General features: G+C 39.9%; 1 protein-coding gene across 1 annotated transcript in view; it reads right to left on the bottom strand.

Moving 5' to 3' along the window:
- The window catches only part of Dnah6 (dynein axonemal heavy chain 6), a 397,099-nt gene that overhangs the window by 339,527 nt on the left and 29,798 nt on the right, over positions 1-27,774 (bottom strand). Inside the window, exon 3 of the mRNA XM_004660533.2 lies at positions 939-1,112. Coding sequence (XP_004660590.1) covers positions 939-1,112 — 174 coding nt within the window. The remainder of the gene's footprint in view (positions 1-938; positions 1,113-27,774) is intronic.

A 27,774-nucleotide genomic window follows, 5' to 3' on the forward strand; every position in this document is an offset into this window, starting at 1 on the left:
TCAATTTCGTGTTTCTCCTTCAAATTCGAGTTCTTAAAGCTCATTTTATGTCAAATGAATTAATTTATGAACAGTCAAATCCTCTGGTTCTGTTTATGATATCTCAAGAAATATGAACATTTTCTCCTTAGCTATTCACAGATAATCACGTAAAGCAAAGCTTTGGTGATTTCTACCTGAAGCTACTCTTCATTCATACCTCTACAAGGCAATTTACCTACTCCACACTTTCTATTAGCCACAAAAAATAAATTTCCTGGGGCTAGGGAAATGGCTTAGTGGTTATGAAGCCTATGGATGCATTCGATACCCCAGGACCCACATAAGCCAGATGCAGAAGGGGGTGCATGCATCTGGAGTTCGTTTGCAGTGGCAGGAGATCCTGGTGTGCCCATTCTCTCTGTCTGTTCCTCTCTCTGTCTCTCAAGTAAATAAATAAAGCCTTTAAAAAAATAAATGTCCTTTGAGCTGCCACCTTCTCCTCACCCAAGGTATTAAAAGCTTTCCATTCTGGTAAAAATGATGACAAAACTTAAATAATTATGTAATATTCAGCACACTGTTGCACCTTCTTTCCACATGCAAGAAAGTGGTCAGAAGACACTAAAGATGCTAGAAGCTTCTTTGTGATTTTCCTTTACTTCCCCAAATGAGTATAAGTTATAGAAAAGGATTGCTACTCCTCTCATGGCTTAAAAGAATGCTGCTATGCAAAGTGGCACATGCCTCTGGGATTTTTTGTTTGTTTTTTGTTTTTGCAGTGGTAGAAGGACCTGGCATGCCTATTCTCTTCTTCCCTCCCTTCCTCTCTCTCTCTCTCTCCTTGCAAATAAATAATAACAAGCTCCTTTCAAAAAATAAATAAAAACATAATACATGTTAGCAAGGGTATAAAAATTTAAAATTTAACCGATTAGTTAAGTAGTTTAATATCATACCTGTAATGTTTTCAAAACATCTTGAGGCTCAAGAGATGGAGTGGGGGATTTGATAGAACTTTTTTCAGATATGCCTCCTGGTGATTTAAGGACTCTAGAACTCATTAGCTGAATTCGGTTCTGTTCGTGTATGTATTCTGGCTGTTTATGATCCTGGTAGAGTTTCAGCACTGGCTTTGGGGAGTAAGAGGGACAGGATAAACTTATTAACATTAGTGTGAACTTGCCTTATTCTTCACTACCACTGACCCCTGGACCTATAACAAAGTTATCTTTTTTTTTTTGGTTTTTCGAGGTAGGGTCTCACTCTGGTCCAGGCTGACGTGGAATTAACTCTGTAGTCCCAGGGTGGCCTTGAACTCACGGCAATCCTCCTACCTCTGCCTCCTGAGTGCTGGGATTAAAGGCGTGCACCACCACGCCCGGCAAAGTTATCTTTTTAATGAAGTAATTTCCCATCAAGCCACAGTCCTAAAAGCAACTACTCCTCTTTTCTGTCCCTGAATTATTTTTGTTTTTTACATTTTTAGAATTTAAGTTATCACAGAAAAGTTCAGAGCAAGCTGGGCGTAGTGGCACACGCCTTTAATCCCAGCACTCGGGAGGCAGAGGTAGGAGGATCACCGTGAGTTCAAGGCCATCCTGAGACTACAGAGTTAATTCCACGTCAGCCTGGACCAGAGTGAGACCCTACCTCGAAAAACCAAACAACAACAAAAAAATTCCGAGCAATAAAATCACACACATCCTACTTGTCTGTGACAAACCCCTGCCATTCACCACTGGCATCTGTGAGAAGCAAACAACATACCAATCTGTGTGCTAAAGGAAGAGCAGGAAAAATTGGACATGACACGCTTTGAGTATAAGGAATGCCGAATATTCCTATAGAGAGCAGAAAATATGTCTGTTTCTTGGTCTCTATGTTATTGCTCCTTACCTAAGGTCTTCACAGATTTCCATTTTGAGTAAGAAATATGAAAATGTGGACTTCCAGGTGAGATGGTGGCTTAGGAGCCACGCCAAACCAGCCTAGGGAGGGATTTAAACAAAACCCCAGGAAAACACACTCTTCTTCTGAATAGTGATGGAGTATATGTTATTCTTAGACAAGCAGAGAAGCCAGAGAGACCAAGATCCACCAGAAAGGAAGAAAATGGCTAGAGTCCCACGTGCCCAGCTGAGGCAGTCCCACCAGGTGCACCAGGCAGCAGGCAATGGCAGCAGCAGCACAGACCAAGCTGCAGATTTTTCAACTCCATTAGCCTTCTTGCAAAGTTAATAGATCTAAAGGAAAAACAGCTGAAATCAACTGAAGAGCTACTGAAAGTGCGAGCAACTCCAGAAGTCTGAACTCTCTCCCATCCCCCACCATCAGAACCGCAACCTCCAGCATTCAACCCCCAGTGGCAGCACAGCCAGCAGAGTGGATCAGAGGTACAGGAGCACAGCACAACGCGGAGGGATCAAGACAGACATTCAGCATTGGTAATATTAGAAGCCATCCCAAAAGGTAAGGAGCCTGACTGACCAAAAAAAAAAAAAAAGTACACAGTCCTGCAAGAGCTAATCTCTCTTTCCTTGTCAGAGCAGGTTATGTGGTATATATTCTTGGTTGGCTTTACCATTTTCAAATAACCTGTATTTGGGAATTGAATTTTATCACCTTTGGTGCTTTCATATATATAGGGCCTTTGTTTTTTGCTTCTGTCATTATTGGGGACAGGGTCTGATCCAGATCCAGGTTTACCTGGAACCCAATTCAGAGCAGAAATCTCCACCTCCCAGCTGACAAGATTAAGAGTGTAGAACAACACATACCCTTAGGGATTTTGGCTTTATATGACTACCTGTTTGTTTTAATCCCCACAATTGCATACTTTGTGCTGGTTTTTATTGATTGTGTATACTACTTGGTTGAAGTCTAGAATTCTCCAGTAAAATATTTTACCCAGTCCACTATAATACTTGTTTAGCAAGCAAACTCAACACCTAGGATTATTTCTGTGGCTTGAATGGCATACAAGAGCTACATCTGGCACCTTGAACTCATATCCTGAGGGTATATAGAGGTGGACTGCCACATCTGGAAACACTGCAGATAAGTAGAAAACCCAAGCATCAAATCAATTCATGATGCAAAAGTCGTGCCAACTCTTCAACCCAGTCGCTACAATATAATACAAGAAACTCAAAGAATCAAGACAATACAGTCCCACTAAAGACTATAAATCCACCAGAAATGATAACCAATGACATGGTTTTAGATGAAATGCCTGACAAAGATTTCAAGAAAATGATACTATCTATGCTCAAAGAAATAGAGGAGAAATGAAGGGAATCAAAGAAGAAAACAAAGGGATTAAAGAAGAAAACAAACTTCTGAAAGAGAACACAAGAAACCAGCTTAATGAAATAATGAGGTACAAGACATGAGTAAGGAAATAGAAATACTGAAGAAAAACCAGGCTGAAATCCTGCTGAAGAGTACAGTCAATGAAATTTAAAAAAAAAAAAAAAAACTATAGAAAGTTTCACCAATAGAATGGATGAAGGAGAGAACAGAATATCTAAACTAGAACACCAGGTGGCAGTCCTAATAGAGTCCAACAAAGAGAAAGACAAGCTAATAGCAAGGTATGAATGGGAATTTCAAGATATCCAGGATACTATGAAAAGATCAAACATAAGAATTCAGGGTATAATAGAAGGAGAAGAATTTCAATCCAGAGCCTTAGTAGGTGTTCTCAACAAAATCATAGAAGAAAAATTTCCCCAAATTGGGAAAGAAATGCCAATGCAGATACAAGAAGCTTTTAGAATACCAAACAGACAAAATCTGGAGAGAAACTCTCCTTGCCATATTACAATTAAACTACTAAACACACAAACCAAAGAAGAAATATTTTAAAGAAGAAATGTTTTAAATATATTTAGCATACTGGCACATCATCTTTTAACATGTGAAGAAAAGGTTAGAAAATACTATAATAGGCTTAAAGCATTCTTTAAGATTTTTCTCTTTTGTACAAGTTTTTCCAAGATATCTTCTATTTCCCAAACACATATGCAACCTCCTTAATAATTTTGATGCTGTTCTTATGATTTCAAAGGATGTTAGCCAAACACTAAATTAGAAATGGAAACTAAGCTGAGTTCTTCAATTCCAAATCACAGGGCTCTGAGCCAAACTAACCTGTGAGAACAGCATTGCTCCTATAAGTCTTCAGAGTCAGAAAGATGAAGGTCTGTCCTAGGACCAAGGCAGACAGGAAAAATCAACTTTAGAGAATAGCAGGCCAATCATATGAGATGACACTTGCCACAGTGGCAGAATGGATGTGCACAAATGCAGGGAAAGGAATCAGGTAAAAGGCTGCTCAGAAAATATACACCTCACTTTCTAATAAGTAGTGAAAGCAGCTGAGGAGAGGTGCAAGATTCACAAACATGCTCACCACCTTCCTCCCTCTCTAAATGAATGGCGTAAAACTAAAATCACATTACAAGTGTACTGTCTTTTGTTTCAAGCACTAAGACTGTTGATATTAAGTTATCATTGAAAGATGTGTGTTTATTCTTTCCATTATTCTTGTTCTATAGTTCTTTCTGTTTTTCCTATACTATCTTGTATTAACTAGCATTTGAATATGGTTTATTTTTTTCAGTTTCCTTATGTCTATGTTTTCTTTCTTCTCAGCATGGAGGATTCTTTTCCATCATTTTCTGTAGAGCTGCTTTAGTGTTCATATATTCATTTAGCTTGCTTTTTTTTTATGGAATGTCCTTATTTCTCCAAAAGACATAGGCTTGCAGACTAGGTTAAAAAGCAGGATCATTCTATTTGTTGCCTCTGAGAAACTTACCTTTCAACAAAAGATGGACACTATTTTAGGTTGAAAGGTTGGGAAATAGTGTTTCAAGAAAATGGACTTAGAAAATAAGCAGGTGTTGCTCTCCTACTAATATCTGAGTGTAGACTTAAAACCAACATTAGTTAGGAAAGGTAAGGAAGGTCACTTGATATTGATTAAAGGAACACTCGAACAGAAGGACATTATAATCCTAAATACATAAGCACCTAAAATGGGGGCTCCTAATTTCATCAGACAGACACTATTAGAACTAAGGTCACAGGTAGCACCAAACACAATTGTAGTGGGTGACTTCACATCCCACAATTGAAAAGTCATCTTGACAAAAAATAAACAGAGAAGCATCTAGATTAAATGAGGTCATAGAACAAATGGACATAGCAGATATCTACAGAACATATCATCCAAATGTTGCAGAATACACATTCTTTTCAGCAGCATATTGAATATTCTCTGAAACAGCCCATATTTTAGGAAACAAAGCAAATCTTAAAACATACAAGAAATTGAAATAATTCCTTGTACTCTCTCTGATTACAGTGGGAATAAACTACCAATCAACAAGAAAAGCTATAGAGCATACACAAAATCATGCAAACTAAACAATACATGACTAAATGGTCAATGAAGAAGGCAAGAAGGAAATAAAAAAATTCATAGAATCAAATGATAATGAGAACACAAGATACCAAAACCTTTGGGACACAATGAAGGCAGTTCTCAGAGGGAAATTTATAGCTTTAATTGATTATATTAAGAAACTAGGGGCTGAGCGGGCTTGGTGGCACACGCCTTTGATCCCAGCTCTTGGAAGGTAGAGGTAGGAGGATTGCCATGAGTTCAAGGCCACCCTGAGATGGCAGAGTTAATTCCAGGTCAGCCTGGACCAGAGTGAGACCCTACAAAAACAAAAGAAAAAAAAAAAAGAAAAAAGAAATTAGGGACTGGAGAGATGGCTTAGTAGTTAAAGTGCAGGCCTGCCGAGCCTAAGTACCCGGGCTCGATTCTCCAGGTCCCACTTAACCCAGATGCACATGCATCTGGAGTTCATATGCAGTGGCCACAGGCCCTGGCATGCCCATTCTCTGTCTCTCACTCACGAATAACTAACTAAACAAATTTTTTAAAATATCTTTAAAAAAATTAGAAAAATCACAAGTAAACAACTTAATGCTTCACCTTAGGGCTTAGAAAAGAATGAGGCAAACCAAAGATCAGTAAATAGGAAGAAATAATAAAGATTAAGGGAGAAACAAATAAAATGGAAGCAAAAAAAAAAAATACAAAGAATCAATGAAACAAAGAGCTAGTTCTTTGAAAGGATAAACAAGATTAATAAACCCATAGCAAATCTAACCAAAAGAAAAGGGAAGAGACACAAATTAATAAAATTAAAGAAAAAAGGCACGATTACAACAGATACCAAAGAAATTCATAAAGCCATGAGAACATACTTTCCGAACATATACTCTAAGTTTGAAAATCTAAAAGAAGTGGATGATTTCCTTAATTTATATGACATACCAAAATTTTAAAAGATGAGATTAAGCACTTAAGTAGACCTATAACAAGGACAGAAATCCAAGCAGTTACAAAAAATTTCCCAACTAAGAAAAGTCCAGGCCCAGATGGATTCACTGGTTAATTTTACCAGACCTTCAGGGTCTGCTGCTTCTCAAACTTTTCCATAAAAGAAAAAGGAATTCTATGAAACTCCTTCTACAAAGCCAGCATCACTCTGATACCAAAACCAAAGACACAAGAAAAAGAGAAAACTACAGACCAATATCCTTCATGAACATAGATGCAACACTCTCAACAAAATATTGGCAAACAGAATACAAGAATATATCAGAAAGATCATTCACCACAACCAAGTAGGCTTTATCTCAGAGATGCAGGACTGGTTCACCATATACAAATTGATAAATATAATACACTATATAAATGAACTGAAGGACAAAAATCTCATGATCATCTCAGATGCAGAAAAAGCATCTGACAAAAATCCAACATCCCTTCATGATAAAAGTCCTACAGACACTGGGAATAGAAGGAACATATCTCAATATAATAAAGGCTATTTATGACAAGTCTACAGCCAACATACTAGAGAAAAACTTGAAGCTTTTCCACTAAAATCAGAAACAAGACAAGGTTTTTATTTAATATTTATTTAACATAGTACTTGAAGTATTAGCCATAGCAATAAGGCCAGCGACACAGGCATGGTGGCACATGCCTTTAACCCCATCACTTGGAAGACAGAGGTAGGATTGCAATGATTTCAAGGTCACCCTGAGAACTACATAGTGCATTCCATATCAGTCAGAGCTAGAATGAGACCCTACCTCACAAAACAAACAAACAAAAAAGAAATTAATAAAAACAGGGAAACAAATTGGAAAGGAAGAAGTCAAATATCATTATTTCCAGATGATATGATTCTACAAATAAGGGACCTTAAAGACTCTACCAGCAAAATATTAGTGCTAATAAACACTTACAGAAATATAGCACGATATAAAATAAATGCACAGAAATAAGAAGCCTTCCTATATGCTAACAACAAACAAGCTGAAGATGAAATCAAGGAATCACTCCCATTCAAAATTGCCTAAAAAACAAAAAACCCAAAAAACAAAACTACTATCCAAGGAAGTGAAAGATCTCTTCAATGAAAACTTTAAAACCTTCAAGACACATATTGCATAAAACATTAGGAAATGAAAAGATATACCAAGTTCTTGGATTGGAAGAATCAATATTTTGAAAATGGCAGTCTTTCCAAAAGCAATCTACATATTTAATGCAATTCCTATCAAGATTTTAATGGCATTCTTCATAGAAATAGAAAAAAATTCATTTGGAAGCACAAAAACCTTCAAATATCTAAAACAACTTTGTGCAACAAAAATAAGGCTGGTGGTATCACCATACCTGATTTTACTATATGACAGAGCCATAGTAACAAAACAGACACATAGACCAATGGAACAGAATAGAGAACCTAGATGTAAGTCTAAGTCTGAGCAGCTGTAGTCAGATGATTTTCAACAAAAATGCCAAAAATACTCAATGGAGAAAATACAGCCTCTTCAACAAATGGTGCTGAGGAAGATGTATATCTATATGTAAAAGGAGGAAAATAGATCCTTATCTCTGTCCACACACAAGAATTAAGTCCAAATGGATCAAGGACCTTAATATCAGATCCAAAATTCTGAGACTGCTAGAGGAAAAATATTTCCATAGGCAACAACTTTCTGAATATAACCCCAGTTATTCAGGAAATAAAACCACAGATCAACAAGTGGGACCTCATGAAATCATAAAACTTTTGTATAGCAAAGGACACTGTGAATAGAGCAAAGAGGTAACCTACAGAATGGGAGAGAAATTCTGCCAGCTATCTGACAGAGAACTAATATCCATGATATACAAAGAACTCAAAAAGCTAAATAATATGAAATCAAACAACCCAATTTAAAAAGGGCTATGGAAGAATACAGATGGCATAGAAACATTTGAAAAAATGTTCTACATCCTTAAGCTCCAGGTAGATGCAAATTAAAACTACTTTGAGATTCTATCAAGAAAAAAAATGACAATAAATATTGGTGAGGATTCAGGGAAAAAAAGAACATTTCTACACTGTTGGAATACAACCTGATACAGCCATTGTGGAAATCAATGTGAAGGTTTCTGAGACAGCTAAAAATAGACTTACCATATGACCCACATATACCATTCCTAGGCATATGTCCTAAGGACTCATCACACTACCTTAAAGATACTTCACATACATGTTTATTGCTGCTCTATTCACAATAGCTAGAAAATGGAACTAACCTAGATGTCCCCCAACTGATGAATGGATAATGAAGATGTGGTACATTTATACAATGGAGTTCTATTCAGTGGTAAAGAAAAATAAAATTTGTAGGAAAATGGATGGATCTGGAAAGGATTATATTTGGTGAGGTAACCTAGGCCCCAAAAGCCAAAGATTGCATGTTCTTTCTCATATGTGGATCCTAGCTACAAATGTTTGGGCTTGTGAGTTAGAATTAAACTCAGTAGCAGAGGCCAGTAAGCTATAAAGGGGATTGGGGTGGTTTGGTTCAGGTGTTCCCATAAACTGAGGTGTTCTGAATGCTACTTTCCCAGCTGATGGAAATTTTGGAGTTAATGCCTTCTAGAGGGAGTGCATTGTTGGGGGTGGGCTTATGGATGTTATAGCCAGTTTCTCCATGCCATTGTTAGGTACACTCTCCTGTTGCTATTGTTAACCTGATGTTGGCCAGAGGATGATGTCCACCCTTTGCTCATGCCATCGTTTTTCCCTTGACATCATGGAGCTCTCCATTGAGTCTGTAAGCCAAAATAGATCTTATTCCCAAAAGATGCTGTTGGTCAGGTGATTTCTTCCAGCAATGCAATCCTGACTGTAACAGTAATTATACTGAGGAGTGGGGTTGCTGCTAGACACCTGACTGTGTGGCTTTGGCCTTTTGGAGCTGATTTTCAAGAGGAATGTAGAAGGATTTGAAACCTTGGCCTAAAAGATGCCTTTCAGTGCTCTAAGTACAGTTTGATAGACTATTCTGGTCAAACTCACACCTGAATGCAATAAGAACTATGGACTGTGAGGTTTGACTTATGAGAGTGAAAAAGAGATTTTCTTGGACTGGGCTAGAAGCAGGTTGTGTGAAAGGCTTGCTGTTATACCCATGTCCTGAGAACTTTTGCAGGGTTGCAGTGCATAGAAATAGACTTGTGTGTATAGAGGGATATGGCATAGAAAAATGAAATCTTTGAGCTGAAACTGCTGCCTTTTCATCTGTAATTGTATGAAAGATTAATGTTGAGAGTGGGGCAACAGGAAGACTCCTTTGAAGGGGTCTGAATGCTCAAGAAGTGTCCTGATCTTCAAAGTCTGCTTTACTCCTACTGGATTAACAAACTGAAACCCTGGCTGGCATTGTAGAGTATAAGAAATATAGGAAAAGCAGGGTCATTGAATTTTCAGCATGGTCTTGTATTTTGGAAATGGCCATGGGCTGTGTTATTGGCTGCATGGAGACCCAATGGAGCCATGACGATGAACTGTGGATTGTAGTGGAGACTCAGTAGAGATGCCAGGACCACAAGATAGCTGCTAAGGAAAGCTGCTAGCCCTGAATCAAGTTTTGTAGGACTGTGAGTAGCTTAGCTGGAAGGGCAGAATTGGAACTCCAGAGAATTGTTGCTGGTTAGAATTATCAGATTTGGAGATTTGTCACTGGCTAGAGTTGTTGGACTTGAAGCTACAGAGTTTGATGTTTTTCCTGGTTGTTTTAAATATTGTATTAGTTGAATATTTCTTTGCTATGTCCAATGTCATAATTTGCAGTGTGAATGTTTATTCTGTGCCATTATGTTTTTTTTTTTTTTTTTTTTTTTTGGTATTATGGCTCAATTAAAAGACCTTGGACCATTGGAATGGTTAACTATTATTAAGATTGATAAAAATTATGGGAACTTTTAAAGTCAGATAAATGCATTGCATTTTATGTCATATATGGTTATCAGCTTGCGGGGCTCCTTCCCGCACAGGTAGTGCCGAGGGAAGGACCAGGCCTGCTGGTTCCTCCCTAGGGGTTGAGGGGATGATGAGCGTTGGACGACTCAGAAACCTCTCCTGGCCACCGGAGAAAAACCACACTGAGTCGGGAGTCTTTGCAATGCAGGAACAACTCGCTTTATTACTCTGAGCAGTTGCTTATATCATGTTGGGGACGAAGGCGGGGATTTTAGGGTGGGAGAAGAGGTAAGGGCCAATAGTAAACTTTAACTATTGAAATGGTAATTACAATTACCATGAGGAAGTAGCAGGCCAGAAGCCCTTAGGCATCCTGCTGAGTCATAGCTGGCCAGAGACAGGTCGCCAAACTTTAGCTAGGCTCAGGAAGTTCTACTAAGCCTCGCACCTGGGCCTTTCAGGGCCCAACATCTCCCCCTTTTGTTTTTGTAAGAGCATTAGTCACCATGGCCCCTGTCTTAGGTTGTCCCCCTCTGGGGATCTTACCCGTCATTGAGTACCAGGTGTTTAGCTCACTGAGCCACTCCATGGCCTGTCTTAGGTTGTCCCCTCTGGGGGATCTTACCCGTCATTGGTCACATGGAGGGCAGAGGAGGTGGCAGTGGGTCGTCTAAGGAACTTAATTCCTGAGTTGTCAGCCCATGATAATGTATTTCGGCCTGATGAAGTTTTATTGTCTCCAGCCGCTGGTGAATAAATTGTGTAATTTTGTTAATTACACAAGGCCCGACAGTGAGGAGAAGGAGAAGAAGGAGAAGAAGGAGAAGGAGAAGAAGGAGAAGAAGGAGGAGAAGGATGGTGAGGGGTTCAGGTAGAGGGAGGATGTAGGGTAAGAAGTCATGTAAGCCCGTCTGTAGCAGGTTGTCTTGGGGGTCCCATCGCCTCCTCTCCATGTCTTCCTGGGGCCTCTTAATCTTGTCCTGGACGATTCCTGATTTACTGGCGTAAAAGCAGCATTTTTCCTGTAAAAGCAAACATATGTCTCCCTTTTGGCTGTTAGTAGGTCTAGTCCTCTCCTGTTTTGTAGGATTACCTTAGCCAAGGAATTTAGCTTCCAGAAATGATATCTACATCCGGGATTAAGGTGGCTGGGCACAAAGGCCCATCCAATTGCTGGGCAGAAAGTTACAGGCCATTTTGCCTCTGCAAACATAAGCCATTCCAGAAAGCGGGCAGCGTTGAGCACTGGGCTCAGTTTTGTTAAAATTACAGAAGGTATTAGGAGAAGGAAGGGCCCAAATGCCCAGAGGAAACATTGGGAAAAGCTGGACAGGGATGGGGAAGGTGGCTGAGCAGCTTTTTAAGGTTGTATGGACAACTGTACTGCAAGCAGCCAGAGAGGCCCAGATTGGAGGCAAAGCCAGCAATCCTCCACAAGGGAGGGAGTAGGAAGTGGCCTTCTTTGTCTTTTTTGATTATTTTTGGTTTGAAATCTATTTTATCTAATATTAATATAGCTACACCTGCTTGTTTCTTATTCACATTTGCTTGGAATATTGTTTTCCATCCTTTCACCTTGAGGGATGAGGTGGGTTTCTTGAAGACTACAGATTGAGGGGTCTAATTTTCTGATCCATCCTGTTAGTTTGTGTCTCTTGAAGGGTGAATTAAGGCCATTAATATTTAGGTAATGACTGTGAGGTTTGATTTGATGCTTGCCATATTGTGTTGGTGTATGTGGTTTGGTGTTTTCATGGACTTTGAAGATTTTGTGCCTTATCTGAGTTGCTTATTGTTATCTGCTTCTTGTAGGCATTTGAGTTTGATTATTTGATTCTTCCATGTGGAGAATTTCCTGAAATAATCTCTGTAGGTTTGGTTTTGTGTTCATATAATTGTAAAGGTCACGTGTGGGCAGGGGTTGCAGGGTGATTGCCTCTGTGCAGTGAGGCAAGTAGTACTATGTTGGCCTGGGTCCCCTCTCCTACAGTAAGTGCAGGTGTATCCTGGATCTGGGACAGTGGGTACAGAGGGTACTGCAGGGATTGGGGGACTGTTGGGCTACCCATGAGTGAGGGAATCAACAATTCCCATTTTTCCCCTCTGTGCCCTCCCACTGGTGATCTATTAGAGACTGCTCTCCCCTAAAAGATCCAGTGAACCCTTAATGCTTTTCCTTTCTTTCCTGGGGATATGTAGCACAGTTAGACAGTTGCCATCTTGGCCAGAAGTTCAGATTTGCCATTCTTAAATAAGCTATATTTTGGGCTTGTTATTTGTTGCTTCTGGATTTATAGTGGTTTTGTTTCTTCTTCTGTTGTACATTATGGAAGGGTCTTACTTGGTCACAAACTGACTTGGAACCCTCAACAAACCAGAAATCTTGACCTTATTGATAGGATTAAGGGTGTGGGGCACCATAAGCCCTAAGGGACAGTGACTTTGTAAGAGGATCTGGTTGTCATAATACCTAGTCTTGCATAAGTACTCTGTGCTGGTTTTCATTGTATGTGTACATTGCTTAGTTAAATTTTAGAATCTGCCTGCATTTTGTTCCACTCAGCCTACTAGAATACTCTCATAGCAGGCAAACCCAACACCTAGAGTCACTTGTGTAGATACTCTGAGTCTTCAGAGCCACACCTAGTACCTTAAGCTCCTACCCTGAAGATATATAACATCAGACTGGTTGATACATCTAATAATACTGCAAATAACTAGAAAATCCAAGCATTAAATTAATCCAAGATGCAAAAATACATATATTACAACATAAGAAACACCAAAAATCAAGACAATGTAAATCCACCAAAAAGTATTAATGCATCAACCCAAACTTTCAAGGCCAGAAGGGCTTGGAGTGATGTATTCCAAGTTCTGAAATATAACAGGTGTCAACAAAGGTACTTTATCCTGCAAAGGTATCCATTCAAATAGACAGAGAAATAAGGGCACTCCACAACCAAAGCAGGCTAAAGGAATATTTGAAGACAAAACCAGCTCTCCAGAAAATACTTGAAAGAATCCTCTAAGCTAAAGAGAAAGAAAAGCACACATATAAGGAACCTGGAAAAAACAAGCAATATTCAAATACTAGTTAACAAAAGAGCAAAGGTAAAACCACAAGAACTATAAAAAATGGTGAAAATAAATACATACATTTCAGTAATATCTCTTAATATCAATGGTCTCAATGCCCCAGCCAAAATATATGGGTTTGCAGACTGGGATAAAAAGCAGGATCCTTCAGTTTGTAGCCTCTAAGAAACTCACTTTTCTACAAAGGATGGAAACTATCTTAGGGTGAAAGGTTGGAAAACACCTTGCTTCTTAAGCTTTTCCATAAAGTAGAAAAAAGAAGGAATCCTACAAAATTCCTTCTATGAAGCTAGCATCACCCTGATACCAAAACCAGGCAAAGATAGAACAAAAAAAAAAAAAAGAAAAGAAAAGAAAATTACAGACCAATCTCCCTCACGTACATAGATGACAAAATTCTCAACAAAATATTAGCAAACAGAATACAAGAATATATCAGAAAGATCATTCATTCCGACCAAGTAGGCTTTATCCCAGAGATGCAGGGATGGTTCAACATACGCAAATCAATAAACATTATATAAATGGACTGAAGGACAAAAATCACATGATCATCTCAATAAATGCAGAGAAAGCATTTGACAAAATCCAACATCCCTTCATGATAAAAGTCCTATAGAGATGTGAATAGGAGGAACATAACTCAATATAATAAAGGCTACTTATTACAAGCCTACTAACAACATATTACTAAATGGGGGAAAACTTGAAGGTTTTCCACTAAATTCAGGAACAAGACAAGGGTGTCCACTATCCCAATTTTTATTTAATATAGTTCTGGAAGTCTTAGCCATAGGAATAAGGCAAGAAATGTACATAAAAGGGATACAAACTAGAAAGGAAGAGATCAAGTTATCACTATTTGCAGATGACATGATTCTATACATGAAGGACCCTAAAGACTCTACCACTAAACTTTTAGAGCTGATAAACACCTATAGCCATGTAGCAGGATACAAATAAATACACACAAATCAGTATCCTTCCCATATGCTAACAACAAACACAGAGAGGATGAAGTCAGAGAATCACTCCCAATCACAACTGAATCAATCAATCAATCAATCAATCAATAAATAAATAAATAAAGTACCTTGGAATAAATCTAACCAGAGAAGTGAAGGATCTCCACAATGAAAACTTTAAAACACTCAAGCAAGAAATTGCAGAAGACACTAGGAAATAGAAAAACATCCCTTGTTCCTGGATTGGAAGAATCAATATTGTGAAGATGGAAATCTTACCAGAAGCAATCTACACATTAATGCAATCCCCATTAAAATTACAATGGCATTTTCACAGAAATAGAAAAAATAGTCCAAAAATTCATTTGGACTCACAAAAAAATCTCGAATATCTAAAACAATACTGAGCAACAAAAATAAGGCTGGTGGTATCACCATACCTGATTTTAAGCTAACTACAGATCCATAGTAACAAAAACAGCATGGTACTGGCACAAAATCAGACATGTAGATCAATGGAACAGAATAGAGGACCCAGATGCAAGTCCAAGTAGCAATAGCCACCTGATATTTGATAACCATGCCAAAAGTACTCATTGGAGAAAAGACAGCCTCTTCAGCAAATTGTGCTGGGAAAACTGGATATGTATCTATAGAAGTTTGATGAAAATAGATTCTCTCTCTGCATGTACAAGAATTAAGTCCAAATGGAAACAGGCTAGATGTCCCTCAACTGATGAGTGGAAAATGAAGATATGGCACATTTAAACAATGGAGTTCTACTCAGTGGTAAAGAAAAATGAGGTTGTAAAATCTGCAGAAAAATGGCTGGATTTGAAAAGGATTATACTAAGTGAGGTAACCCAAGCCCAGAAAGCCAAGCATCGCACGTTCTCTCTCATATGTGGATCCTAGGTACAGATGATTGGACTTCTGTGTGAGTAGGAAGAATACTCAGTAGCAAAGGCCAGTAAGCTAGAAAAGAGGTAGAAAGGGAAGAGAAAGGAAGGGAGGGTAGTACTTAATAGGATGGTATTGTATGTATGTATGTAGACAAATAGATTCATGGGTGTGAAGGGGCCCAAAGTGAGGTCAGGGGAAGAGATTTAGTAAAGGAAATGTGCAGAGAGGGCTAATCAAAATCTAAGAGGACAATGGAACACTCAGGAGATGTTGCTAGAAAATTTTCAGTGCCAAGGATGGGATACTTCCCAGTGAGTTATTGGCCAAGGAGGTCCCTGATGCCCCCAAAACATTATAGGCATTGCCAAGACCTTTGGTTTACCACCAGGAATGGATGGGAAGAACCTATTACTGAAGACTCCACATACTTGGGCTGCAAGGCCACTGAGAAATCCTGTTGGAACTGAGCTGATAACCTCCTCCATATAGACCAGCTGACAGAAAGTTGGAAGAATCCATTCTGCCTGTAGTTCAATAGGGGGAGAGAAATCACCCATAAATATACTCAACAGTGGACACTGCAAGCCTTACATTTGGGCAGCCAGGCCAAATGAGCCAATGGGTGCAATAGTGGCACGTCTGTCATGGTGGAAACCAACTGCCCTCTAATTGGACTGGAGGCCCTCTCCATGGGAGGGAATACATCCCTGATATGGAAAACTTAAAACAGGGGTAGTCATGAATCCTGGGGGTATAACTTCTGCTGATGTCTGGCTAAATGCATATACTATGCTTATCAAACTGCCCAGTAGGCACCCTTATATTAATGCTACTCTCACTTATGGGAGAGAATCCTCTTTTCAGATGACAGTGACCTTGGGATGACTTAGAAGGCATCATGGTGCTGGAAAGAAGTGACAGGAGTGCTCAGCACTACAATATCTCTATTACACCTTCCAAGGCTCAGGGTCTATTGTGGAAGAGGGGGTGGAAAGAATGTAACAGCCAAAGGAAGGGTAGAACTCCTTACAACATGTTCCCCTCAGACACAAAATGGCCTGGATTTCATGACCTCACAGTGCCTGACACTACCTACAGAAGACCATCATAATAGGAGGAAAATATCATGACATGAAAATAAAAGAGAGACTGATTGAGGGGGGAGGGGATATGATGGAGAATGGAGTTTCAAAGGGGAAAGTGGGGTAAGGGAGGGCATTACCATGGGATATTTTTTATAATCATGGAAGTTATTAATAAAATTTTTTTTGAAAAATAAAAACACTATCACCCAGGTATGGTAGTGCACACCTTTAATCCCAGCATTTGTGAGGCAGAGGTAGTAGGATCACCATGACTTCAAGGCCACCCTGAGACTACATATTGTTTTCCAGGTCAGCCCAGAGTGAGACCCTACCTTGAGAAACCAAGCCCCCCCAAAAGAAAAGAAAACAAGAAAAATAAACCAATTCATATATATTTACTGTGATAGTTAAGGTGTTGTCGACTTGATCTGTTAGTAATCCACAGGCTGCTTCTAGGAAGGATCAACTAAAAGAGGAGGTCTTTCCCCCAGGGTGAGCCCTTCCCCCAGAGTGGGTGGCCCCGCTCAGAGGGGGACTTGATATAAGGAAGCTCTGGGTAGAAGAGTTCCCTTTTCCTTCCTTCCTTCCACTTGGCTGCCGTAGCTGCTCCCTACCTTCTAGTGTGGATTGAAGACCAGTACGGACTAAAGACCAACATCAACTGAAGACCCACATGGATTGAAACCCAGCGGCTCCTCAGGAAGCCTCCAGGCATTCCGACACCATCTGCAGTGCCGGGTCGGGACTGCTGAGGCATCTGGCCACGTGGACTGACCAGCTACCAGGTTCGGGGATTCTCGGGCCTGCAACAGCTATTGGACTACTGTAAGCTAATCCAATAAATTCCCTTGTTAAAATAATTCATTCTAGCAATTCTGTTCCTTTAGAGAACCCTGACTAATACATTTACTTAACTTTTAACCTTTACTTAAATTTTAAGCTTTGCTTAATCTTTAAACTTGTAGTGAATTACAACTTATGTGAAATCTAACAGAAAGTCACAGGATCAACTGGTCATAGTGGTGCATACCTTTAATTTCAGCACTCAGGAGGGTGAGGTAGGAGGATTGCTATGAGTCTGAGGCCAGCCTGAGCTACATAGAGGGTTCCATGTCAGTTAGGCTAGAGTAAGATTCAAACTCAGAAACAGTAAAAAATAAAAAGAAACAAAAAAGAAACCCCCAAACCTAACAAATAAACAACCAGAAAGCCACAGGAATATATATATTTATTTATCATATATAATAAATATATATTTATATGTATATTATATATATATTTATATATCTTTATCTATTATCGATCTATCTACCCATCCCATATAGGGGGCTGTTGAGATGGTGTGGTGGTTAAGGCACTTGTCTGAAAAGCCAAAGGACCCAGGTTTAATTCCCCATGATCCATGTAAGCCAGATGTACAAGGTGGCACAGATATGTGGAGCTCAGTTGCAGAGGCTAAAGGCTTTACAACCCTTATTCTCTCCACCCCTGCTCTCAAATAAATTAAATTTTAAAAGAATTAGGGGCTGTGTAGTCAGACCTTGTGAGATTCCTGCATGTTTGTGGCGTATGTGCTAGGTAGGTGGGTTGCAAGTCAAGTTTGGGGCCTATGCACTCCAACTGGATAAGGTGACAATGTGGTTGGGGTCTGAGAATGTTTGGGGGTCTGTGGTTCAGACCTGGTGAGGTGCCAGAGCACACAGGTAGGTGGAGGTGTGTTTGGCAATTGTGCGCTGGGACCTGGTGAGGTGCCTGCTTGATACAGGCCTGTGAACTCAGACAGGGAAAGATTGCCAGCATGTTTGGGGTCTGGGTGGGCTAGGAAGTGATGATTACAAGCATGCTTAGGACCCCATTAAATAGATTCCAACCATTTCTCTAAGCTTTGAGGCAATACCTTAGACTGGATTATCCAAATTTCCAAGTCTGTGGCTGCAATCCTAGTGCACACATGCTCTTGAAGCTGATTGTACTTGCAACCTCCATAACTTGCACATCTGTGGATATACCACCATCCCACTCCAAGCCAGTTCAAACCCAAAACAGGACCCTCACTGAAGATCCTACAAGGACAAATTCTTACTTTCTCTTTAGTAAAAAAAGACTTTTACCCCAAGATGTATAGACCCCAATACAAAAAACAAGCTAAACAAACACAAAACAACAAACTGTTCTCCACCAAGATTGTCTAGTCCCACAATGGAAGTTTCTAATGAAAACACAGAGAAGACAACAAAAATAGAATACCAAAATAAAAGAAACCACAATAAGCTATGAAACCAGCAATCACATAAATGATATACAATGGAATCATATCTCACAGCACACGGTTTTTATCACTAGGTTTGACTTAATTTAAGAAAACAAAGAGAGACCTCAAAAGAGAGATAAATTAATTGAAGGTGAGTCAATAAATAGAGGATTTCAATAACCATCTGATTAAGTTTGATGAAGACATAATTAAATTCAAGAATAAATTCAAAGCATCAAGAAAATCAAGCCACAACCTGAAACTGGAACTCAACAAAGGGATGGATACAATACAAAAAAGTGCAACAGGGAAAAAAAATGAAATAGAGCTTACAAAAGCCTCTCTAGAAATACTTACTAACAGAGTTAATTGTGTCAAGGACAGAACCTCAGATCTGGAAGACAAGACAGAAAAATTTGTTTCGGAGTCTAAAAACTTTGATAAGTTCAAAATATCATGTTAGCAGAATATGACCAAATTGTGGGATGTTGGGCCCTGAAAGGCCCAGGTGTGAGGCCTAGTGGAACTTCCTGAGCCTAGCTAATGTTTGGCGACATGTCTCTGGCCAGCTATGACTCAGCAAGATGCCTAATGGCTTCTTGCCTGCCACCTCTGCATAGGAGTTGGAATTATCATTTCAATAGTCACAGTTTACTATTGGCCCTTAACTCTCCCCTCACCCTGTCCTAAAATGCTGGCCTTTGTCCCCAACGTTATATAGGCAACTGCTTACAACAATAAAGCGAGTTCCTGTCAGTTCCTGCTTCCACAAGACTCCCGACTCAGTGTGGTTTTTCTCTGGTAACTAGGAGAGGTTTTTGAGTCATCTGATGTCCACCCTTCTCCTCAACCCCTTGGGGGGAACCAGCTAGCCTGGTCCTTCCTCAGCACTACCTGCCCACCAGGGAGGAGCCTGGCATCTGGTGCCTAGCATGGAGCTCTGAGAAGCTGGCAGACTAGTGCCCCATAAGAGGCATTTTTTGAAGAGGTAATCAGTGTGCAGGTGAGCATACCCTCATGAGTTATGAGGCAGTCTTTAAATTTAATGAGCTAAACTTTGCTTCTATAACCTGTACTTGTTTGTCAACATCTCTTGATTCCCTTTCTCTTTCCTTTCACTTTTGGTTTTTGTATTTCTGAATGGGGCCTAGCAAGCTGCATCTGTGGCTTTTATATTTCTAAAGGCTTGTGCTCTTCCCTCCCTCCCTCCCGCTCCCTCTCTCTCTCTCTCTCTCTCTCTCTCTCTCTCTGTCTCCCCCCCCCCCCCCCCCCGCTTAGGCCTGTGAAAGCAGGCCAGCTTTTTCTGCCATTATGGAACTTCCCCTGGATCTGTGAGCTTCAATAAATATCCCTTCCTCCATAACTGTACCTGGTCTGGAAGTTTATCTTAGCAAAACTAAAGCTGTCTGATAAGTGGACTGAAATAAACCTGACCATGTGGATATTGATCTTTTGGAACCTTTGTTTTGGAGGACTAGACATGAACTTGATGCTTGCAACAGAAGGTGTCTTCTGGTGTGGTAAGCCAAATTTTATGGACTATTCTGATGAGAGTCTGAGAATGCTAAGTACAGGCAGAATTAAAATTTGAGGCTTGGCTTATGAGCTTTCTAAGGGAAAGGAAAGACTGCAGGGAACATTGTTGGAACTGGGCTACTGGCATAAGGGCTGGCTGTGTCCTGCTGCCCAGGCCCATAGAGTTTAATCAAGGTTAAATTTGTAATGGACTGATGTGCTTAGCTAGAGATACTGGACTAAGAGATTTAAGATTTTTGGGGTTTTTTGTTTTGTTTTTTTGAGGTAGGGTTTCACTCTAGCCCAGGCTGACCTGGAATTCCCTATGGAGTCTCAGGGTGGGCTAGAACTCATGGTAATCCTCCTACCTCCACCTCCTGAATGCTGGGATTAAAGGCGTGCACCACCATGCCCAGCTGAGATTTAAGATTTTAAGCAAAAAACCTCAAACAAGTTAAAATTACAGGCACTAAGACTAATTTTAGATTATGATGGTTTAGTTGACATTGTTTTAGTCTCTCCTTGCTATGCCTTATACCAGTTAAAAATGTTTACTCTGTGCCTTTATATGTTAGAAATGTTTAACTTGTTTAATTTTACAGATCTTAATATCTTAAATTGGTCAAGACTGTGGGGACCTTTAAAATTAAACTAAGTACAATTTATATATAATATATAATGGTTATAAATCTATTGGGAGCCAGGGACAAAATGTGTTAATTTAAATAGATGGCCCCCCTCCTGGCAGCTTGTGCCTGACCCTCCACTACTGGGAGTTGGCGGCAATCCACCTACTTGGAGACTGCCACATGGCTCCCTTGGACTGACCCAGGTGGGGACAGGGTAAAAGTCCACCCTCCCGTGGTGACTGGGCTCACTGATATTTTTCTTTCAGTTGATACCTTTTTCTGTGCCTGCTGGGTATTGGCCCATGCTGGGGAATAATCTAAACATGCCATTAGTCATATGCTTCAATGTTATGCCACTCTCCGGCTGCCTAATCAGATTAAAACAAATAATGACCCCTGCCTTTATAGATTTTCTCCAGACCTAAAAAAGTCTCACATTTCACAGACATCCCAAACAACCCCCAGGGCCAGGCTATTGTTAAAAGATTAATCAAACTCTCAAGTCTCAATTACAAAAACAAAAGGGGGAATCCTTACCCCCACACAACCAACTTAAAAAGGCATTATTTACCCTAAATATTTTAAATTTTTCTAACAATTTATAATGTGTGATGGTTATAAATCAATTATTGGGCTCCAGGGTCAGAATGTGGTAATTTAAATAAATGGCCCCCAATATATTCAATTGTTTATTTGCTTGTAGTCTACATCCTATAGCCACCTGACTGGAGTCAATGCCATTGTGTGGATCTTAAGGTGTGATGGTGGGTTTCAGATTTCAATCTAAAGATATGCAAAGTGTGCCTAACAGGAGTTCCTGAAGTGTGCTGTGGCTTTTGGCTTCAGGCTTGTACTTTTAATGTCTAACTATCCTTCATACTCACAGCTTTAAAGTAGCTCCTGAGAAAAGTTCAAACTGTGCCTGCCTCCCTTTAAGATCTTAGGCTCGATCCTTACCCTAGATACAGTTTCACTTGTTAGACACTCTATATACTAGGGTTAAAAGTTAAAACTCGTTTGGAGTGTCATGTAGGTTTTCAATGGATTTGTGCTACTTCTAAAAAAATATAATGACAGTCAACAGTGTTGGGAAAATACATTTAAGAGACATGTAACATAATAATAATATTTCCTTGGATCTGATTCAGTTACATGCAGAGATTTTGTCTTTACAAAATAATCATCTTACTTTTGATACAGTTAAAGCTGCTGATGACTTAATATCTACTTTTTTAAAAATTTTATTTATTATTTATTTGAGAGTGACAGACACAGAGAGAAAGACAGATAGAGGGAGAGAGAAAGAATGGGCACGCCAGGGCTTCCAGCCTCTGCAAACAAACTCCAGACGCGTGCGCCCCCTTGTGCATCTGGCTAACGTGGGACCTGGGGAACCAAGCCTCGAACCGGGGTCCTTAGGCTTCACAGGCAAGCGCTGAACTGCTAAGCCATCTCTCCAGCCCTTAATATCTACTTTTAAGTCTGCCTTGCCTGGATGAAATTCTCTCACTTCTTGGATAGGAAGCTTTGCTGCTACAGGTGTTTGTCTTTTGCTCATTCTGTGTCTGCTGCCCATACTCGTTAAATGCCTCTTAAGATACATTATGGATATCCATACAGAAGTACATGGGATACAGCTATGAACTGACCCCTGCTTCCTGAGACATTATCTTGAAGGCCCTGCAGAGGCTGGTAGTCAAAGACGGGTAAGATTCTCTCGAGTTAGGTCAACCTAAGACAGGGCATGAATGATGGAATTCATGTACCAATGATGGGTAAGGCCTAAATATGGAAGAAGACAACCTAAGACAGACACAGTCTTTCTGCACCGAGGCCCAGAAGGGCCTGGCTCATAAATAATAATAATAATGATGATGATGATGATAATAACAATAATAATAATAATAATAATAATAATAATAATAAAGAGAGAAGGAATTGTCTGGAGCCATTTGGCTGGCCTTGTATCCATAGCTCTGGGCCACTTGACTGCCAGACTTTAGCACCTACATGTAAGCAAGATTATGCACATTAAGTGTTTCTGATAGGAGCTGGTCATTCCTTAATATTTATGTTTGTATTACTGAGATCAAAGGGTTTGTTTGTTTCCCAACCTTGGGATAATCTTTTGTACTGAGAAGTGATTAAAGTGCAAAACTCTGTAACAGAAAGGAGTTTTTGATAGAAACTTATGTGAAGCTCATGCAATTTTTGTCCATGGGAAAACTTTGTAAAAAGAAAAAGACCCATTTTGGTACCAGCAACAGACCTAAAGTATCTGGGCCTCTCCTGATGCTTGCAGTACAATTGCTCAGCCACCTTCCCCATCCCCATCCAGCTTTTCCCAATGTGTCCTCTGGAACTTGCATTTGGGCCCCACCTTCCCCTAACAATTCCAGTATAGATGTGGGGCACATTCATCCTTCCTTATGTACTTTTAACACAACTGAGCCCAGTGCTCAACACTGCCCGCCTTTTGGAATGGTTTACGTTTGTGGAGGTGGGATGGCCTGTAACTTTCTCCCTACCAATTGGATGGGCCTTTGTGCCCCAGCCACCTTAATCCCAGATGTTGATTCCCTGGCTGAGGTAGTCCTACAAAACAGGAGGGGACTAGACCTACTAATGGCCAAAAAGGGAGGCATATGCTTGTTTTTACAGGAAAAAATGCTGCTTTTACACCAATAAATCAGGAATTGTCCAGCACAAGATAAAGAGGCTACAGGAAGACTTGGAAGGGAGGCAACGGGACCCCCAGGACAACCTGCTATGAACAGTCTTACATGACTTCTTACCCTACGTTCTCCCTCTACTTGGGCCCCTCCCTCTCCTTCTCCTTACTGTCAGGCCTTGTATAACTAACAAAATTACACAATTTATTCACCAGTGGCTAAAGGCAATAAAACTTAATCAGATAAAAATACACTATCACGGGCTAGCAACTCAGGAATTAAGTTCCTCAGATGACCCACTGCCACCTCCCCTGCCCTCTATGTGGCTGATGATGGGTAAGAACTCAGACTGACTGAGACAACATAAGACAGGCCATGGAGTGGGTTCTCAGTGAGCTAAACACCTGGTACCCAATGACGGGGAAGATCCCAAGAGGGGGACAACCTAAGACAGGGGCCATGGTGACTAATACTCTTACAAAAACAAAAGGGGGAGATGTTGGGTCCTGAAAGGCCCAGGCGTGAGGCCTAGTGGAACTTCCTGAGCCTAGCTAAAGTTTGGCGACCTGTCTCTGGCCAGCTATGACTCAGCAAGATGCGTAATGGCTTCCTGCCTGCCACCGCTGCATAGGAGTTGGAATTATAATTTCAATAGTCACAGTTTACTATTGGCCTTTACCTCTCCCCACCCCCGTCCTAAAATCCCTGTCTTTGTCACCAACATTATATAGGCAACTGCTTACAACAATAAAGCGAGTTCCTGTGAGTTCCTGCTTCCACAAGAACCCCGACTCAGTGTGGTTTTTCTCCGGTGACTTGAGAGGTTTTTGAGTCATCCGATGTCCACCCTTTTCCTCAACCCCTTGGGGGGAACCAGCTGGCCTGATCCCTCCTCAGCACTACCTGCCCACCGGGGAGGAGCCCAGCAGTGGGATACCCTAAGACAACCAGACATCTGTATCTTGAATATATCAGAAAAGGAAAAACCTCCGGCCAAAGATATAGACAACATATTCAACAAAATTATTGAAGAAAACCTTATCCTCTCAAAAGAAATTCCCATCCCAATACAAGAAGCTCACAGAACACCAAATAGACTGGATCAAAGAAGAAACTCTCCAAGGCACATTATAGTTAAAACTCTAAACAACAAAAACAAAGTGAGTGCTAAAAACAGCAAGAGGGAAACAACATATTACATACAAATGCAATTCTATCAGAATTAGCTCAGATTTTTCAGTGGAAACTCTGAAAGCCAGAAAGGCCTGAAATGGAGTACCTCAAAATCTAAAAATCTGTGGCTTCCAACAGAAACTATGGTACCCAATGAATGTATCCCTCATAATAGATAGTGAAAAGCCAGTTCCATGATTATATTAACCCAAATCCAAACCTACCGAGAATATTTCAGGGAATACTTCACACAGAAGAGTCAAACAACTAACCTCAAGAGCCTACAAAAGGAAGAACATAATAACCAAAACTAGAGCAGACATGAAAACATACAAAGCCCAAGAAAGTGCCAACCCCACAAAGCTCCCAACATAGCAGGGATTAAATCGAACCTCACAGTTGTAACATTAAATATTAATGGTCTTAACTGACCCATCAAAAGACATGAGTTAATAGAGTGGATTAGAAAAATGCACCCTTCTATATGCTGTTTTCAAGAAACCTACCAGACCACTAAGGATAGACACCTCCTCTGGGTGAAAGGATAGAAAATAATTTTCCAAGCAAATGGCAATTAGAAACAAGTGAGTGTGGCTATATTAATATCTGACAAAATCTACTTCCAACCAAAAGTAATCAAAAAGTACAAAGAAGGCCACCTTTTCCTCATCAAGAGAATGATCCCAAAACAGGACATCACAATCATAAATCTATAAGCACAACACATGGTATACCATGATTTATAAAACAAAATCTACTTGACAACAAACCAGAAATTAATCTCAATGTCATTACAGTAGGGGATTTCAATACCCCACTATCATCAATAGACAGAAATACCCCCACTATTATCAACAGACAAATCCATTTGAGCATAAAATTAATAGGGAAATAATAGAGCTTAACAATAATAGACAGCTACACAACATTCCACTCCATATTTTCAATAGCCACAAAAAAATATTAAATACCTTGGAATAACACTAATCAAGGATGTGAAAGACATAGAATGAAAACATAAAAACACTCAAGAAAGAAATAGAGGAGGACATGAGAAGATGGAAAGACTTCCTATTATCCTGGGTAGGTAGGATTAATATTGTAAAAATGACAATTATACAAAAAGTAATGTACAGATTTAATGCAATATCAACAAAAATCCTAGCTTCACTCTTCACAGAGATAGAAAAAATAATCTCAAAATTCAGATGGAACAGCAGAAGACCTCAGATATCAAAAACTATACTCAGCAAAAGAAACACCCCTGGGGCTTAATGGTTAAGGCATATGCCTGCAAAGCATTCTCTAGGTCCCACATAAGCCAGATGCAAAATGTGGTGCATGTGTCTAGAGTTCATTTGGAGTGGCTGCCACACCTATTTTCTCTCTCTCCCTCTCTCTCTCTCTCTCCTTTTCTCTGCCCCTCTGTCACAAATTTAATAAAAAAGAAACATCTCTGGAGTTATCATCATATCCAATCTAAGGCTACCCTACAAAGCCACAGTAATAAACACAGCATGGTACTGTCATAAAAACAAACATATAGGCCAATGAAATAGAATTGAAGACTTGGCCCTTAGTTCAAGTAACTACACTTACTTGGTCTTTAATAATGGAGCCAGAGAAAAGACAGCATCTTCAACAGAAATAGACTAGACACACTTCTCTCATCATAGACAAAAATAAACTCAAAATGGATTAAAGAACACAGTATAAGACCTGAAATTCTTAAACATCAAAGAAAAATTATGGGGAACTCTCTACCATATAGGAATGGGGAAAGATTTCCTGAACAATCCCCAAGTTCCCCAGTAAATTAAACAATCACTCAGCCAGTGGAATCTCATGAAGCTTAAAAGGTTTTTGTACAGACACATATACCATAAGTAGAGCCAACAGACGACCCACAGAATGGGAGAAAATCTTCACCAGCTACACCAGACAAGAGGCTCAACATTTTGAATGTACAAAGAACTAAGAAAAAAAATAAACAACAGGCTGGCTTTACTGCCTAAGGCACTTGCCTGCAAAGCTTAATAACACAGGTTTGATTCCCCAGTATGCATATAAAGCCAAATGCAGTCACACATGCATGTGGAGTTCACTTGCAGCAGCTGGAGGCCCTGGCATACCCATTCTCTCTCTCTCTCTCTCTCTCCCCCCTTATGAATATATAAATATTAATGTTTTAATAAGCTAAGCAATAGCCAGGCATGGTGGCACACACCTTTAATCCCAGCACCCTGGAGGCAGAGGTAGGAGGATTACCCTGAGTTCAAGGCCACCATGAGACTAAATAGTGAATTCCAGGTCAGCCTGGGATAGAGTGAGACTCTACCTCAAGAAACCAAAAAATAAAATTAAAAAATAAAAAAGCTGGGCATGGTTGTGCACACCTTTAATCTCAGCACTCGGGAGGCATAGGTAGGAGGATCACCTGAGTGTGAGGCCACCCTGAGACTACATAGTGAATTCCAGGTCAGCCTGAGATAAAGTGAGACCCTACCTTGAAAAACAAAAACAAAAACAAAAACAAACAAAAAAAGCTAAGCAATAAAAACTCAAACAATCCTCTCAAAAATGGGGCAGAGAAAGCCGAGCATGGTGGTGCACGCCTTTAATCCCAGCACTCAGGAGCAGAGATAGGAGGATCGCCATGAGTTTGAGGCCACCCTGAAACTATATTCCAGGTCAGCCTGGGCTAGAATGAGACCCTACCACGAAAAAAAAAAAAAAAAAAAAAAACAGCGTATACCAAAAATGGGGCAGAGAACTGAAGAGGAAATTCTTAAAGGAAGAAATATAAGTGGTTAATACTTATGAGAATGTTCATCATCCTTAACCATCAGGTAAATGCAAATTCAAACAACTATGAGTTTCCACTTTGGATGGCAATCATTAAAAACATCCAACAACAGTAAATGTTAGTGAGGATGTGGGGGGAAAAAACCCTCATTCACTGCTTGTGGGAGTGCAAACTTGTACAACCACTATGAAAATCAACCTGGAGACTCCTAATAAAAGATATTTGAGGCCACCCTTTAGATATTTCTCTCAATACTCCACTCTTTACTGCAGAGACAACCATGTTTATAGCTGCTCAATTCACAATCACATCAACCCAGATTCATTGTTTGATGAATAG

This window comes from Jaculus jaculus, chromosome 6 (assembly GCF_020740685.1).
Source record: "Jaculus jaculus isolate mJacJac1 chromosome 6, mJacJac1.mat.Y.cur, whole genome shotgun sequence".
NCBI classification, from domain to species: Eukaryota; Metazoa; Chordata; class Mammalia; order Rodentia; family Dipodidae; genus Jaculus; species Jaculus jaculus.